Source organism: Phaenicophaeus curvirostris, chromosome 19 (genome assembly GCF_032191515.1).
Source record: "Phaenicophaeus curvirostris isolate KB17595 chromosome 19, BPBGC_Pcur_1.0, whole genome shotgun sequence".
In the NCBI taxonomy this organism is placed as follows: Eukaryota; Metazoa; Chordata; class Aves; order Cuculiformes; family Cuculidae; genus Phaenicophaeus; species Phaenicophaeus curvirostris.
The window spans coordinates 13,634,677-13,651,615 of NC_091410.1; the positions used below are offsets into that span (position 1 = coordinate 13,634,677).

Consider the following 16,939-nt stretch of genomic DNA (forward strand, 5'->3'; position numbering starts at 1 on the left):
TGGAGGCTTGACTCTGCTGGATATATTTATGCAGATGAAAGACTAGTTTGTGTTAATGTAGACATATTTTTATAAGCAATAATGGCTGTTACATACAAAATTAACTTACACGAATTTTCTCTTATTCATGAATCCCATGTCATTTTCCTATTATATTTACCCAGCAACTTCTTGGGTGTCCTCAATTAAATGTAACCTTGAATTCCCTATTATCAAAGACCTTTCCATTCATTTCCAAACTACAATTGCTTCACCTCACAGTGTAGTGATCTTCCCTCTCACTTACTGCTATTGAACTGAAGCAATCTGCAGCGAGGGCAGAGCAGTAACAATTGTCTCACAGTACAACAGTTATTTTGTTCAGAATCACTCTTAGCGGTACAAATTCAACACCCTGCAGAATTCACACACAGGGAATCAATGCAAAGAAAGGTTGGAAGGGACCTTAAAGATCACTGAGTTCTAATCCTGCTGCCACGGGCAGGGACACCTCCCATGGATCAGGGGCTCCAAGCCCCATCCAGCCTGGCCTTGAACCCCTCCAGGGATGGGGCAGCCACCCCTGCTCTGGGCAGCCTGGGCCAGGGCCTCCCCACCCTCACAGCAAAACATTCCTCCCTAAGATCTCATCTCAATCTCCCCTCTTTCAGCTGAAAACCATTCCCCCTCGTCCCATCCTGGCACTCCCTGATCAAAAGCCCCTCCCCAACTCTCCTGTAGGCAAAGTTCAACCCCTCCCTGGCTCTTGTCCATGTCAGTTTGTTAAAAACATCTTGCGAGGTTTAATTTCTTAAGTCAGTCTCAACTCAGCAAAAACTGGCTGAAAACACAACTGAGTAGATACTAAACCCGTGATAAGTACAGAGCCCTGATCTCCTGACGCGGCAGAATAGCAACGGAGAACAATTGTAAGTAAGGGCTCCTGCATCACGTTTCCAAACCAAACTCCCCTCTGCTTCAACTCTTCCTCCCATCTGTTTAAGCATAATAAAGCATTCAATATTGCACACACAAAATGGAAGCCTCATATGGCAGGCAATCTTATGTGCAAAACAGAACACTGAAGACAGAGATCTCGGGCACATTTTACAGTAACTATTATGAAAACCAAATCATATTACAGCCATTTCAAAGCATCTGAGCAGCTTCCGTGAATTCCTTCAGCTTTAGCAGTCGCATAGTAATTTAATAAGATGTGTAACTTGCATAGTTTTAATCATTGGAAGAAAATGCACAGGTGCAAACTGCCTCTATGGAGGTGTCCCAAAATAGTCAGGCTCTATTGCCTTCTCACTCTGACACAAACACAGGCTAAAAACTTCTGAGCACTCAGAAAACACAACCATTGTTCCATAGTTTCAACAGAAGAAACCTAAACAACAACAGGACCATTTCATTAAGTGCCCAGCACCCGGCTGCTGCTGGTTACCCGAAAGAAAATGCAGCCTAAATCAGCACAACTCTGCGCAAGGGTAAGCGGCAGCGTGGGTTTGGCACTGTGTCCAGAAAGGAGAAACTCATCTGCTGTCTGAGCAGCCAGCATTTGGGAAATAGTTCCACGTGGATGAGTCTAAAGAGTCCTAACTTCCCAAACAATTTTGAGGGCAGCAATCCTGGATACTGAAAGAGACAAGAGGAAAGAAAAAATCATCTGGTCCTTTATGAATTTGCTAAACCACCTGCACCGCAAACACAGCTCTCAAACAGGAGCAGGGTTAAGCAGGAGGTTCAAGACAGACTTCACAGCAAACTCAATCTTCCAAATAACCAGAGTGACTCTAAGATCTAGTTGGGTTTCTTTCTCTTTGAGATTTCCTTTCTAAGCAATAACCAGACTCATTCTCTTTAGCTTGCAAAATCGGACAAGATCACAGCCTGAAGGGGAAAGGCTGCAGTGATAAATATTTAATGGACTACATCAATAAAATTTATTTTGCCAAGGAGAATGGAAGGAGAGGAAAAGCATAGAAATAATTCATTAAAAGAACTTCAGCTGAGCCATGCTTGGAAAAAAAAGAATTAAACACAAAGAGGTTTTAAATAGGTCAGAAGCCCAAGTACTCTTAACACATGGCAAACCAACAGAGTTTTTCAGAGAATACCATGAAAAGTGTACGTAATGGAATTCATCCCACTGCAAACACATAACCCTGGACACACCAATACTGGTTTCAACTTCCTATCATCCAACTTTTAAGACCTGTTAGCAGACCCAAGTGTCATTGCTGAAAACCCACTGAGGAATGCAGCGAGCACCTTGAGGTTTCCTTTTCTCACGGCAAAAGTCTTCCTTATTTCATGTGGCATGTGGCAGTAAGTTGTATCTTCCAGAAGGTAAAAATGCTACAGCAAGAACTAGGATATTTAGGACAAAGCTTAAATGTATTGCAGCGCTCTCCATAACGCAATAGAGCATAATGTTTGCAGCTGACATCATAGGATCTGTAAACAGAAATGTTTAATTGCTCCTTCCTTCCTGCCACTATTTGCAATTGCAGTGACACAGCACATTGGGATGTCTTATAACACCTTTTCCATGCACTTTCCTGCTCCATCCCATCTGGACCTCCTACAACCAGAAGCCAGCAGGGCGGGCAAGGAAGAACATCAGAAATGGTTGTGTTTACGCTAATCAAACAAGCCTAGGAACCCACTCATTCTTAAGCTCCAATTCTAGATCTGCTAAGGACTTGCTGTATGGCTTGGAATCACTGGATTTGGGATTTTTTTTTTAATAGGTAAAGTAGAAAACTACTCACTGCACAAAGAGGGACATAATCTCAGGACAGGCAGATTAAATGGTGTTAAAACACTTCACAGCTACTTCAGTGACATTTGGTAAAAAAAAATCAATATATTTAAAGCCCTACCTTTTTAGAAATCTTCGATTTATAATTATTTAATAGTTTCGTGGATGAAGTCACACTACTTAAACCACCTTAATGGTGAAACACAGAGATGATTAAAAAAAAGGGTGAATTGTGTCAATAACCACATCCAAAACCTCTCCAATAAGCAGCGTCAAAGCAGCGTTTGTTATTGACAAACTGTTCAGTAACATAAAAGCAGCCGTTTCCAAATATGTGATTGAGTGCTGCCCTCTAGTGAAGTCGTAAACCAGCTTCAGCATCCAGATCTCTGAAATTTAAATCAGTGCCAGCCAGATATTAGCCAATTTGTTTGTAACAGAAGAATCCTGTAACAAGCATCTTGATAAAGTGCACTTATGATAGCATGTAACCCTTCCTTAGCAGGGTCTTTAGTTTAGGTTTAGCACTGCAATATGGTAAAGCACTGTAGGCAATTTAACACCTCCAGAGCATATCTTGCTTTCACCAGAGCTGTGAAATCAGTTCTCCTCTTACAATGATTCACTTGCAAAGCCATTCTAGAAACCCATTACATCATAAAACCATAGGATTTTTAAAAACAAAATTACAAGAATTTAACAATAGGCTTGCCTATTAAGAAGTTTGACAGGGTGCAAGAATTAGCTTTTTTCTTACACTCAGGGTCTTTTTTGTAATGCCACTGGCACTGAAGGCCTAAAATGACTTCACTACTGGAGAGTGGAGCACCTTGCCTCTTAATGCTGCTGCTGCCGCGCGAAAAACCTCCCTCATTTGAAGTGGACATGGGATTTGAATTTCACAACTGAAAAATCAAGTATGTATTCATAATCTGGATGCTTTGCTTGCACAGAAAGGTAAGAATGGGGTCTTCCTTTCTCAGAATTAAAGCCACATTAGGTACAGTTGGGTGTGTGACACACAGGAGGCAGTAAGTAGTCAAGGGTGTTGTTACACACTTACTGGTTCAGGCTACTTTCAAGCTCCAGAAGGGCTGAACTGCAACACCTGCTTCAACAGGGTCTCAGGTTACTTTGCTCCCCTAGACAGCACAGCCTTGTTTCAAACCCATCCTCAAATGAACCTGGCTGACAGAAAAGCTCAAGCTAAACACATGGAGCAGAGCTTACAGTTCACAGATAACCGACGTTTTCTGTTGCAGCATTGAATACTTCACATGCTCATGAAACCTACAGATGTGTAAGCACCTCCTGAAGGAATCCACTTGAGTGCCAAACATTGAAATCTACTCAGTCATTTGCTTACACAAAACATTGGAAAAAGTTAAAACAACTTGCCTGGAATCAGGTATATTTATTAAGAAATAACATTCACAAACATGTTATATTAGTATTTTTGAACTTCCATATAAAATATAAAAACTTTTTTGATTTTGTCAGCGTACTCCTGTCTGCAGGATGCAACACCTGGGGAGAGAGCAGTACAGAGAGTTTTGTTAGTATCTTCCAAATATTTAGCCATCACAAAAGTTTATGCAACCTTAACATGCAGAGGATGTAGCTGCATCCAAGTCTAAACAAGTTTTTGCTTCCAATCATTAACACTTTTGGGTCTACTAGAACTACTGTATTGCCATCAAGGCTACAGGCCTTTCCAGTTTCTCAAGAAGAGGTTAACATGTACAACAAAATCCTATCTGCATTTCAAACTTAGTGATTTATGTAATCTAAATGTGAAATTCTGCAGACTCGTGTGGGCTCACTTACATGACTTCATAGCAGGATGAAGCCAAGTATCTGCCAGCCTACAGCTGGTTTTAACAACACTACCTATGACTTAGATTTAAAAATATTCAGCTTTTTAAAACTGTTGTCAACAGGACTGAGCAGAGTTTAGTTGAACTGTACGACTACTATTAGCAAAGCTGTGGCTGACAACACAAGCCTGACTCTTGCCCATCACGAGGAGCTACTACAAGAGTGTCCTAAACAGAACAGCTTCACATCATACAGCATTCAGAACTTCTTGTGCCATCTATGAAGAGGTGGAGGTGGCAAAACGACAATAAGGTTCCTCAAGACACTGCTGACATGAGTTCTAGTGCTACTGTTACCTCAGTTACTGGTCCTTTTTCTCCCGTATCTTCTTTTAAAAATCTGAATAATGTTTAAGCCTGGAGGAAAAAAAAAAGTTGAGATGTAGAACTTATCAGTAACCTGTTGTCTGAACACCATAAAGAACCAACATCCAAGTAGTGTCACTTGGAGTACTCTTAGCTAATCCGAAACACAGGAGTAACAGATAGCTATCACCGACATGCTAGATTTACCTCAAGTGCCACTAAAATATGCAGTTCAGGTTCACACAAAGGACAAATCACAAAACTTATTCACATTTTTACAAACTTGCTTGGGAGTCTTTTTGTAACTTCTCCCTGTCAGACTTCATAAATCATTGAAATCCCACATTAAAAATACAAAGTTTTTCAAGTATCACAGTTACTTAGTTTAAAACAAGAAATATTCCTGCTGAGCTATTACTGCTCCTTACCTCGACCACATCAGCAGAAAAAAACCCTACACTTCTCCACTCTCAAAAAAGCTAAAGGTAAGTTTAAGCTCGCCAGACACCAAGTACCGAGTAAGAGCTGCACATTAAAAGCAGGATTTTAGAAACCAATTGTAAGCTAGCAAGAGAATACATCCAGTTCTGTGGGGGACATACAGTGTGTGGACATAAAAGACTCACCACGTGCACTACCCAGCACATGCTGCATGCCTTCAAGCCTCCCTCAGCCTGACCACAGGATCAGAGACTGGCTGCAGCTGGAAGGGACCTGGAGGTCACCTGTCCCACCCCTCACTCAAACCAGGGCCTCCCAGAGACGGTGGCCCTGGACCATGCCCAGCTTGTAAGTATCTTCAAGGATGGAGGCTCCACAGCCTCCCTGAACAACCTGTGCCAGGGTGTAGTCAACCTTCTTCCAAGGACATATCCACCCTGCCTTGACAACTAGAACAAATACATGCCAGACACTGTTCTTAGCACTGAAGCCAGATCTTCTTTTAATCATAGGAACTATTTTTTTAATAAAGAGAGCATCCAGTACCTGGCTTTTTACATCCCAGTTGTTTCAGAGGACAAGGACTATTTGGACAAGGCATCTACAGTGATCTGTTTTGTATAACCAGATGCTCAACAAGGCTCGTTCTCCCAGAAAAGAGCCAGCTCCACACTCCATTAAGTCATCAAGCGAAACTCAGATCACGAAGTCAACCCTACCATTTACCAGTCATCTGCCCCACCTTACAGAGTATAAACACATTAACTGGGATTAATGAGCCTAACTTAATACGTACCTAAATAACAAAGCTTTGCCTTTGTTATTTGCTATAGAGAAATACCCACTTCTGGGAGAAAAGTCCATAGACTGAGCAAGATAAATCTGTTTTCTTCTGAAGACTGGGAAGTTTGAGAATACAGTGTATGAAGGAATGTGTACCTATTGAGAAATAGATCATTAGTTACAATAATTAGGAAAAAGCCGCTACAATTCAAATTAAAGCACAAATTTAAAATAAAAAGTCAAAGTTATGTTCAAATTTCAGTTCTATTCCTATCTTGCACCACTCTATATCAAGAGTTCTACCAGAAAAAAGGTGCAGGGAACACATTATGAAGCCAGTTGTGGCAACTCATTTATTTTTAAACGAATTACACCTAGGCAGCACAAACCAGTTTCCAAGCCCTCAGATTAATTCAGTAGTTCCATCACTCGCCACAGTTCTGACAAGGTTAGCAAGATTTGAATGAGTTTGGAAAAACACCACATAAGACCGTTACAGTTAACAGAGCCTGAAAATTCACATTTCTTGCCAAGTTATGCTTACAGCACTGAAATAAGGGCACCTTAAAAAAAGAACAAAGGGCAAACTAAACCAAAAGATGTTATTTTCAGAACAAATTCCCTCAACAAAAAAAATTCTCTTTATAGATGTCCTTATCTCATACTCATCCTGATCTGTTTGGCATAGCAAATTCACAGTATATGTATCTACTCAGTATCAGTTTTATTCTGTCACCAGGAACATTTTTGATCAAGATACAAAGAAAGCTTGCAGTGAAGCAGCTAAACATACCAATTTCACAGCTTCATCCATTTCACAGGAAGCCACTGCCAAAATTTCAGTGGTGGGATTGAAGGTCACACACGTAGCAGACGTAACCAGGTTCATTATGGCTTTAACTGGTTTAGGATTGTTTTCTTTGAGACAAACATCAGTCGTATATAAATTAACAACTCCAGAAGCTGAACTGGAAAAAAGAAATGGACAAAGACGATACCAAGAAGTAACATCTACAGTACATATCACCTTGTTATCTACAGCCACCACTCAACTGAAAATGTTATTTCCAATTATTTGCTGGAGTTTGCAATCATATTCTGTTTGGAGCTTGCTTTTGCTTTGAGATTAGAACAGCATTTAGCGGAGGGGTCTGGGGGGAGGGTGTGTATAAAGAGAGACATTTAACCATGGAGTGTCTTGTTAAGCCCACATCTCACACAGAATGAATTCAAAGCAATGAGAGCTTCATACCACAAGATTCTGAAATAGTTTCGAGCTTTGACTTTCTTTTCCTACACCTACTGAAGTCCACTTAAAACCCCCCTTCTAGAGAGGACTAAGAAAATGCATCCTGTACTGCAGTATTTGCTAGTCTTGCTTAAAAGAGCTGATACCCTTGTATCTCAGTAAGTACACTTGGAGAAACGCTTTCACACTCATGGCTTTGAGCTGAGGAATCTTTTCAAATGCTAGCATGCTATCTTGCAGGAATCAAATCAGGAACACACAAGAGAGAACAACAAAAGGGGAAAGAACCTGAATCTATGTTTGTACTACGGAATTTGCGGTTTCAGTCAGTATGACTTCAAAATTAACTGCTAAACCCATCTATGGCAACAATATTACATTAGGATCAACACTGGCATTAAGTGTATTAATTATTTTAGATAGACAAGGAACAAGTTTAATTATTAGCCTAAAGCAGGCAATATTCATCTGTTCACCTCTAACCATAAATCCAGACTTATTCCATGTTCCCACACTCCCAGCCACTAACAATTTTTTCCGAAGAGCTTCAAAGCAAGATAGGAAGAAGCTGTCAAATCCAAGTCACTTACCCGCATGCCACATACTGGTTATTTTTTGAAACAGCAATGCATTTTCCTTCCAAACAACCTTCATCTTCGAATTTGTGTAGACACTTCCTGCTTCTGACATCCCAAATGAAAACTTCACCTTCCTCTGGTGGCAGAAGAAAGTAGAAGATCATAGAAACCATATACACAGAACATGTTGTCTTTCTACTTTGTATACAAGACAACAACAATTAGCCATTTTAACAACTATTAGCTCATTTAGTTAACTCCGTTCTTTAACAATCAATTTCTTGATTGTATTTTTAGAACAGATACTGGCACAAATTCTTAATTATCTTTGTAAAATAATGAGTGACTCATAAAAACCTAGGCAATTGCAATGGAATTATGATCGGTGCTGTTAGAGGGAATACTTACTTGAATAGCTATATATTTTACTGCTGTCTGGAGTGAAAGCAGATGCAGTGCACCTCCCGTTTACCTTCATAGTGCTAACCAGCTCCTTTGTCTATAGGATGAAGAACAACAATGGTGACAAAGATTCTCCCAAAAGTCTGTAGTAAAGTTGTTTCCATACTCCTGTCCCACAAAAATCTTCAGTTAGCTACACTGACATTAGAACAGCATCAACACTTTCAGTACCTACAGACCAGAGCACAAGCCAACGCTCATGAGTTCAACAAACACTCACTGAAGGGTCTTCCTTGTAATAGGGAACTGAACTTTCTTTTTAAAAACTACTTTTCCAAGTAAACCTTCAAAGCAAATCCAGCTGCCATCACATGGCATTTTCAAATTCCACTAAAACGATTCTATATGCATTATGAATCACAGCAGATGGGATGATTCATGAACACGGTACACCAGCACACACTTGCGCTGTTCCCAAAAAAGCAGTCCTATATTTCTTCCTCCCTCAGATGCCTGTTTCCATGCGGAAGCCGTTCCTCTTGCCAGCAAAGGGTTCGTGCAATCAGTTGAAACACAACACCAATCAGACACTTTTTCCAGTGACAGCTTAAACCCCCACGAAACTCTGCCCTTAGCTCCACCAGTCCCAAAGAGAACTGCACAGTCAGAAAAAATCCTCAGGCACCCCAAAATAATTTTCTAAAGCTCCAGTTAATTGATGCAGCAACTCATTTTTGACAGCTGTCACAGTGTGCGTCATAACTTCATTTCAACTGAAAGCTAAATCGCTTTTCAGATTAAATATAAAGAAGCAGATTCAAAAGAAAAAAGGTACCAAGAAATGAAGCTACGTGAACAACAAAGAGAAACCTACCTTCATTGACAACAAATGAAGGTAACCTGAGGTTCCAGTCAGAAGCATAAATGATCCATCTGGAGAGATTTCAAAGTTTCTGAGAAATCTTTCCTCCAAACCTTCAAAAAAGTATTCAGAATTTCAAACCGGGAAAATTTATTACTTTCCTCAACATTCAGACATATCAGTGACTAAGATCCGACTCCACTTCAGCTTTTTATTTCTCTAATATATTGTCATGGTAAAGCTACAACTCAACCTTGATTATCTATTGCAATTAACTAATATCCAGATAAACTAAAGGCGCTTGAGTAAAGATTCCTGAAGTTTAAAATCCTACCTCAAATAATTCACTGCACTTCTTTTTGAAGTAAATTCATATGACATCTCTATTTGAGACAGCTTCAACTATGCCGAGGCACTTTAAAGCACTATAAAACATACCTCTTACTTTCTCTATAGGAGTAATGCTTCCACTCATCATGTCGTACACAAAGAACATTCTATGGTGAGTCCCAGTAGCTATAACTTGCTCTCCATCGACACTGAAACAAGCCTTATAGATTGGAAAGTTCTCCAAATAGATGCTCTGTATTTTTGGATTCCTTACACCGTCAACCTTGAAAAAAACCAAATTATCACATCAATGAATGCACCAAAGACTTTTACATAGGAAATCCCTAAAAGCTAGTCAGTACAAGAGACTTGCACAGTAACAGATACACCAGTTTGGAGCATTAATCCCATCCTGTCTTCCCAATAACCTTGCTCTTGGCTCCTCACTGTATTTTCCAGGCACTTCCACGCTTCCTGAATATATTTCATACCTCTTAACCTCCACTCTCTTGTACATGCTTTATTCAATCACTTCTCCTGTGTTCTTCTAAATGGGATTTGCTTTGTTCTTTCCTGCAGCCATGCAGGAGTGTCAGATTTGTCTTATGCCTTTTACAGTTTCTTGCAGCTGTGATGGAAGTTCCTAAATACAGTTTCGCTCTTCAGATTTCAGAGGAGCAGGGCAGGAGCGTCCTGGGATAACCAGCTCCCTGCTGCAACACAGTGTCTCCACCCCTAAAACGATTTCTCAGCAATATTACAGTTTTAACTGAAAGTGGACCTCTCCTCATGCTACAGGCTTTACAAGCAACTTAAAAAAAGCTCAATATAAACCTTAAACCAAAGCATTTTTGAAAACAACTCTTCCACTGAAAACTCTGAAATACTAAATCTGCCTATACTCTATAAGTGGTAGGTATGAAGTCACAGATGGGAACTCCTTCCAACGAGATGCCTTTAAATAAACAAGTTCCCTTGTAACCAAAGACAACACCTGTGTGCACAGGAAAAGAGAAAATAAAGTCTTCCACCCCAGGCTATTTCAGGTCTACTCACGGAAAAAATATACGGCCCCTGCATATTAGTGGGCATTTAGGTAGTATAGATTGAAATGCTTCACCTGAAAGAGTGACACCGATCGATCGTGTCCAGCAGTCATGACAACTTGAGCAGACGGATGAAACTGCACGGTTGCCAGTTTTCCATTAGCGAATCGTTCCTGATTAGCAGGCAAGCAGATCCCCATCTAGAACACAGATCAGGCAGGTTAAAAAAAAACCACAACTGACATTTTTGCTGATGAAGTGTCAATTAAATCGCTTTTTATTAAGCAAGATCTCAAACCCTAGGATGAACTTTTAGGCAGCAGGACATAAACAGAAGACACAGGCAGTAAGTTGCTTCAGTGCAGCCAGAAGATAAACTAGTTAGCCTTTCTACCAACTTCAAAACTCCCAGCCTACGTAAAAGTAGTTGCACTCTGACTTATCTGAGATGAGACAGCGTAAGGAACTCATTTAAGGCTGCCTCTTCTCAAAGACCATTTCAGTAGCCTCAGAGTCGTGGGAGAATTCCATCCTTCTTATCCAGAAATTAAAATCCTACTGCAAGATGCTACTTTAAAGTAGCTAAAAATAATTCTTACATCAAACAATACATCTTGATTTATTATTTTATGTTTTCATTATGTCAACTATCCAATCCGTCCAACTGTTTACTCTCTAGTTTCCAGTTACAGGAACAAAAAAAAACTCATAGGATCACTAATTTTACTGCCCAAATAAAAACAAAGAAGTCTAAGCGTGCAAATCAAGGTGGAAAGTTAAGGCTTGCCTTTACCTTCAAAATGCCTTTTGGCAGGGACTCTGAGTTTGTTATGAAATTGCCAGTCTTGCACAGTAGATCATCCTCTTCATCACTCTCACCTAATTAAAACAAAAGACACTGAAAAGGGTAATTCCACACACGCTCCCACATCAAAACCTACAGATTCCTTACAGAAACTAATCAAGCCAAAGCACACAAAAAGAAGGAATAAAGGTGACTTATCCAACACATCATCGCTCTATCAGAACTGAGAAGACATCAACAATAGCTATTTTCTAAGAAGCTGAAAACTAAGAGACAGAAACTTATCAGAATAGTCACAGATTTACTTACTATCACTTGAAGTCCTTCTGGATTTCTTCTTATTTTCTAAGTCAGCCCAGGCAGGAACTCCTCCCATTGCTCGCTGAAACCTTGTAAAAGAAGGGTGAGGGATAAAGAGGAAAAAAATAAAGTCTTTTGAAAAAATTATTTTCTTCCAGGTGTTAAGCACTTACAAGACACACAGCTACAATTCCGCAGGATTACTTGTATGTAGAACACTATCCCATTTTTAACATTTCACTCTGCTTCCTGTGTTTTGCTGACTTTATGAATGTAAAATTGAAGCAAAATTGATGCCAAACAGTAAAACGCTGTTCTTTGGAGCAATATATGCTAATGCCAAGACAAATCAGGCACATCTGAAATTCTCTTTGCTCTCTAACTACATTAATGTTTCAGCTCATTTTTATTTACCATACTAAGCTACCTTCTTCCAATGCTCTACTTACAATACAACATTTATATAAAAATCTCCTCGCATAACTCCCCAGTGTACACATTAGTTTGTATACCTCTACAATAGCAAGTGTTAAACAAAACAGCATAAACAATGCTCATACATAATTAACTACTTTTAGTATCATTTTGGATTTAAAAATGCTGTAAATACCATGAGAAGCACTCAATTTAAACAGGCCAAATCAGCGCACTGAGTAGAGAGTGACTCTGAATGTCACGCTAATACCTTATCTCATCTTATTAAACTTAGCCACAAAAGCATTAACAAAACTCACTGTTCTTCAAGTCTTCTTTTTAGCTTTTTCTTAGTAAGTGTCTTCTCAGCATCACTTTTCATGAAGTCTTTCCTGTACCTATGGGTCATATCAACACTAGGGGAGAAAAAGCACACAGAAAGTGAGGGTCACTCAAAACAACGCCACATATAGCCACTTTCAAGCACAAGATCTAATTCCTACATGCTAACTTGAACTTACTCCTCCTCCGCTTCATCATCTTCATCCACCCAGACTGGCTTTTTGGACGAGATTCCACCTTTAGCTTCATTTTCTACTTCTGAGTCGCTAGAGTCTCCCCGCAGATCTTTCTGCTCTGCAGCGTTAGGCTGAAAACAACCGAACAGGCTGTGTTAGCAGAGGAAGGCCTGTCCTTTGCTGGGTGGGTGCAGGGAGAGGACAGTCCCTGGCTCCCTCCCCCCACTACCGGGCTCTCCCCGCGCCCTACCCGCCGGGGCCTGGCCAGGCGCTGCAGGAGCTCGTCCTCCTCTACGTTGACGCTGTCCCCGAACACCAGCTCCTCCAGGTCCCGCTCGGCGCCGGCGCTTTCAGACAGCGCCTTCAGGTGCCGGGCGCGGCGCGCCTCCTCTGCCGCCGCCTGCTTCGTCACCGCCCGCTCCGCCGCCTGCGCAAGCGGCCGCTTCACTGTTTTCTCCGCTTTCTTCATTTCCTTTGGTTGGTTGGTTGCTTTCTTCGCTATTTTCTTCTTCTTGGCCGCCGCAGGGCCCGATCGCACCACCCCCGCCGGCCGCATCGCTCCTCTCGGCGCCGCCACCGGAACCGGAAGAGGAAGGCGCTTCAGTCACGTGACACTTGTATAGCCCCCTCCCCGCCCGCCCATAGGCTGGCGCACCCGACCCACGTGATCCCTCGCGTCAATACGCCGTCACGTGACCTCCTTTCTTTGCTTTCCTTCGCCCCCACCACCCCGTGCCGCACGTGACGCGGACCGCTCCATTGCGCGCCCAGAGGGGTCCCACACCCCGTGCAGACAACGATCGCTCCTCACCGGCGCCCCGACTCCCGCCTTCCGTGCATCGCACTCTCGTGTTAAAGCACAGCGAGATGCGACGGGGTTGCCTTTATACCCCTAGATTCTGCTCCCTCTCTAAGCTCCCCCCCTGCCTCCCGAATGGTTTCTCCCGGAGAGGTGCAGTACGGCGAGCGACGGTGCCCGAAAGACCTCGCCGCCCAATGAGCGCGGCGGTGGGCGGGCGCGGCGCAGGCGCAGAGCCCCTATGCTAATGTTGTTGATGTCCCGGCGCACGGAGTTGGGCTCCGGCTGCGGCTGAGGGAGCGCCTCAACTTCCCAGGCCGCCTCCTGCCCCGCCGGGCCCGGCCCCTCGCGCAGGAGGAGGCGAAGGGGGCCGAGCCGAGGGGAGGGGGCAGCGGCAGCGGGCGGGTCCTGCCCATGAGGGCCTGATGGAAAACACAAAGGACCTGGTGAGTCGCGCAGCCCGGGAGGGGGCGGCACCGGGGGGGAGCGGGACCTCGGGGGAGCGGAGCGAGGCTGGGACCCCCAGAGTCCCGGGGAGCGGAGGAGGGGGGCAAATCGATCCCCTTTTCTGTGGGGCGCCGCCCCCCCGGGCCTGCGTGGGAGGGGAGCAGCCCGGGGTATTGTTTGGGGGGCTCCCGTAGAGCCCGTGTGGGAGGGGAGCGGCCCCGCGACCCCCAAGTTGTTTTGGGAGGGAGAGAAGCAGCCTAGCACCCCCAGAGCCCCCACATCGTTTTGGAGGTGGGGGGAAAGGAGAGCAGCCCCAGAACCCCCCACATTCTGTTGGGGGGGGGAGGGCAGCAGCCCCAGCACCCCCGACTGTTGTTTGGGCGGGTGAGCAGCTCCCTGAACCTTTGTGAGAGGAGAGCAGCCCCAGTACTATCAGGTTGTTGGTTTTGGGGGGCCACCCCTAGAGCCTGTGTGGGAGAGGAGCAGCCCCAGCACCCCCAGGTTCTTCTTGGGGTGGGAGAGAGCAGCCCCAACACCCAGTGGTTGTTCTTGGGGTGGGACAGAGCAGCCCTAACACCCCCAGGTTGTTCTTTGGGTGGGAGAGAGCAGCCCCAACACCCCCAGGTTGTTCTTGGGGTGGGAGGGGAGCGCTCTCAGCACGCCCAGGGTGGTTGGTGGGGAGGAGAGAGCCCCAGCAGCCCCAGGTTGTTTTGCCCCTGCCCGGAGCCTGTGTGGGAGGACCGCGGTCCCAGCCCCCCGGCGGTTTGGGGTCCCCCCGAGCCTGTCCCCCGCGGGCACGTGGAGGCGGCGGGGCCCCTTTGTTGTGATGCCGGCGGCTGCGCTCCCCCTCGGGCCGGGCTGCGGGGGCTCCTCTTCCTCCCCTCCTTCTTCCTGCCGGGAACGGGGGTGAGAAGTTCCAGATGATCCCGGGCTGAGTGCTTAGCGAGCCGCAGAAGTGCTGCTTTTTCAGCAACTTCCTCTTCAAGCTGCCCTTCTCCAGTTGTCCTTGTTTTAAGCACTGTGTTCTTTAACTTTAGCACCCCACGTCAGGGGTTCAGGATTCTTTGCAGCCGGTTCCCCCTTCTCTATAATTTTTATGACCGCTTCTATTGTGACTTTGTCCTTCACGTGAGGAGCAGTATAGCTGCGAGACAAGTTTTGCTTTCAGGTTGTTGCTGGAAATGCTTTAAAGTATAGCGATTTCTGTCCAGTGCGACTTTCAAAAAAGAAAAAAACTACTACAAAGCATATGCTGATTATGGTAGAAACTCCTGCGTGTGAAAAAGCAATCCAGTATGAACTAACAATTTAAAATGTGGGTGGCAGCCCTTGCGATTTTGCACATCTAAAACCAGTTACAACCGAAAGCTGCACGGCAGCCTTTTGTATTTTAAATTCAGATTGTTTTCCAGGTTTGAGAACCTGCGCTTATTTGTTTGCTGTATTTGTTTATAGCAGTCTGATTTTGACTTGCAAGGAATGGAATGAGAAGGCAACAATAGAATCTAATCTGGAACGTTAAATGGGAGCTAAAACAATATATTCCTTTTAAAAAGCAATTTAACTTGGTAGGTCTTTACACCTTCTTCTGCCTTGGCATCATTTTGAGGAAGCGCGGAGTGCGAGTTTTAAGGAAGCGCAGCAGAGGTACCTACTCTCCCATATGAAAGTTACTGTTCATGCCACCAGCATAGTTTAGGTGTTTCAACAGTGTAGGCTTGTGCCTGTGCGGAAGGGCTGAGACTGAAAGTAAGAACTCTTCATTGTTGTTCCCTGAAGAGCTCGATGACTGTGGCAGTAATGATGCTGTGTACAAGAGTTCCCTCCCACTGGCTTTCATTTCTCTTACCTGCTCAAATTTGATTAAATTTTGCAAGGCTTTTGATACTTCTGCAAGCTCCTGCCGCGTACCTTCCTTTCTCAGGTAAGTCAGTACACGCTGGGCGTGTGTGATCTTTTAATGAATCTGGCTCTGAGCGCATGGAATGAATTCAGGTGTTGAAGACTTTGGGTTTGGGTTGGTGTTTTTTTGGGGGTTATGTTTAAATTGGGTTTTTTTTTTTTTTGGTAGTAACACAGTGTTTAAAGCAAAGTATTTGCATCTTCTAGATGCTACTGTAAGGGCTTTGTAGAAACACAGTGGAATTTGTAACAGATTTGCAAGTTTTCTTGAAACTTGGATTTTTCACATATTAATCATCGCACACACCCCTCCAAAAATGCCTGCTAATTTGATATATTTCTTTATGAAAGAGTCTTCCCTCTTGTGTGAAACCCCCTGGGGAAGAGGCTATGGACAAAACCATTGGCAAACAGCAGAAACTGGCTTCAGACAAAATGCTGTCATACATAGCACATGAAGAGACAGGAAAACACATTTCTGTAATTTTCCAGCAGAGATTTTACTTGTAATAAGAGTGGAAGGCACATTTCCAGATAGAGGTGAGTTGCTTATGTAAAAAAGTACCTTTGGTTGGTTCTGATTTTCAGGAGTCCCAATATGTTTAGCTTTGGAGTTCTGTTTATTTGTTTTTAATGAAAACTGACAGTATGTTTCTTTCAAATTGGTACCATGTTTGAATTTCTTTTTTTTGTCATGCTTGGAGGCACAGCAAGACGTCAGTTCTGCAGGGGGCAAGCTAATATTACTACACAAAGTTATTTTGGTGAGTTTATATGCAGAAGAGTTGTAAGAAATTAATTCTATTGTCTCAGTTCCTTAAAGACGGCATCTGGAGTTAAAACTAAACTCGCAGTGTACAACATTAGTGGCCTTTTGAAAACAAAGGCTGTGCACCAAATGTAAAACCGCCATGGAAATACACTATGGGAAATGCACACTCTGTTAAGGAAATGTGATTACAGTAAATGTGTCTCACCACAGACCCTTGGCTGGAAGGTTGTGGTGACCTCTCTGTTGACCTTGGCCTCAAATCCCATCTGTGCATGCTTCTGTCGTGGTTCTGGGGTTGGGTCTGAATACAGAGAGCGATGCCGATCTGCATAGGTGCTGGTGGGCCTTTGTGAATCTGC

General features: G+C 43.5%; 2 protein-coding genes across 10 annotated transcripts in view; one reads left to right on the forward strand and one right to left on the reverse strand.

The window, feature by feature from the left end:
• Nucleotides 1–4,133: 4,133 nt before the first annotated feature.
• UTP18 (UTP18 small subunit processome component) lies at nt 4,134–13,233 on the reverse strand. The gene is made up of 14 exons (XM_069872669.1): nt 12,911–13,233; nt 12,664–12,791; nt 12,463–12,558; nt 11,738–11,817; nt 11,417–11,502; nt 10,698–10,823; nt 9,686–9,860; nt 9,260–9,360; nt 8,392–8,482; nt 7,996–8,119; nt 6,950–7,124; nt 6,170–6,312; nt 4,924–4,983; nt 4,134–4,276 (listed from the first exon to the last, which is right to left on the reverse strand). The coding sequence occupies exons 1-13, from the start codon at nt 13,214–13,216 to the stop codon at nt 4,959–4,961; spliced, it is 1,656 nt and encodes a 551-aa protein (XP_069728770.1). The 5' UTR covers nt 13,217–13,233; the 3' UTR covers nt 4,134–4,276; nt 4,924–4,958.
• Nucleotides 13,234–13,696: 463 nt separating this feature from the next.
• Nucleotides 13,697–16,939, forward strand: part of MBTD1 (mbt domain containing 1) — a 30,271-nt gene continuing 27,028 nt past the window's right edge. For 2 of the 9 annotated variants that reach the window (XM_069872652.1, XM_069872653.1), the window contains exon 1: nt 13,701–13,905. In XM_069872652.1, coding sequence (XP_069728753.1) covers nt 13,885–13,905 — 21 coding nt within the window. In that variant the 5' untranslated portion in view covers nt 13,701–13,884. Of the gene's footprint in view, nt 13,906–15,503; nt 15,831–16,159; nt 16,349–16,939 lie in introns of those variants that run through there. The other 7 variants (XM_069872656.1, XM_069872648.1, XM_069872651.1 and 4 more) reach the window with 7 other exon arrangements.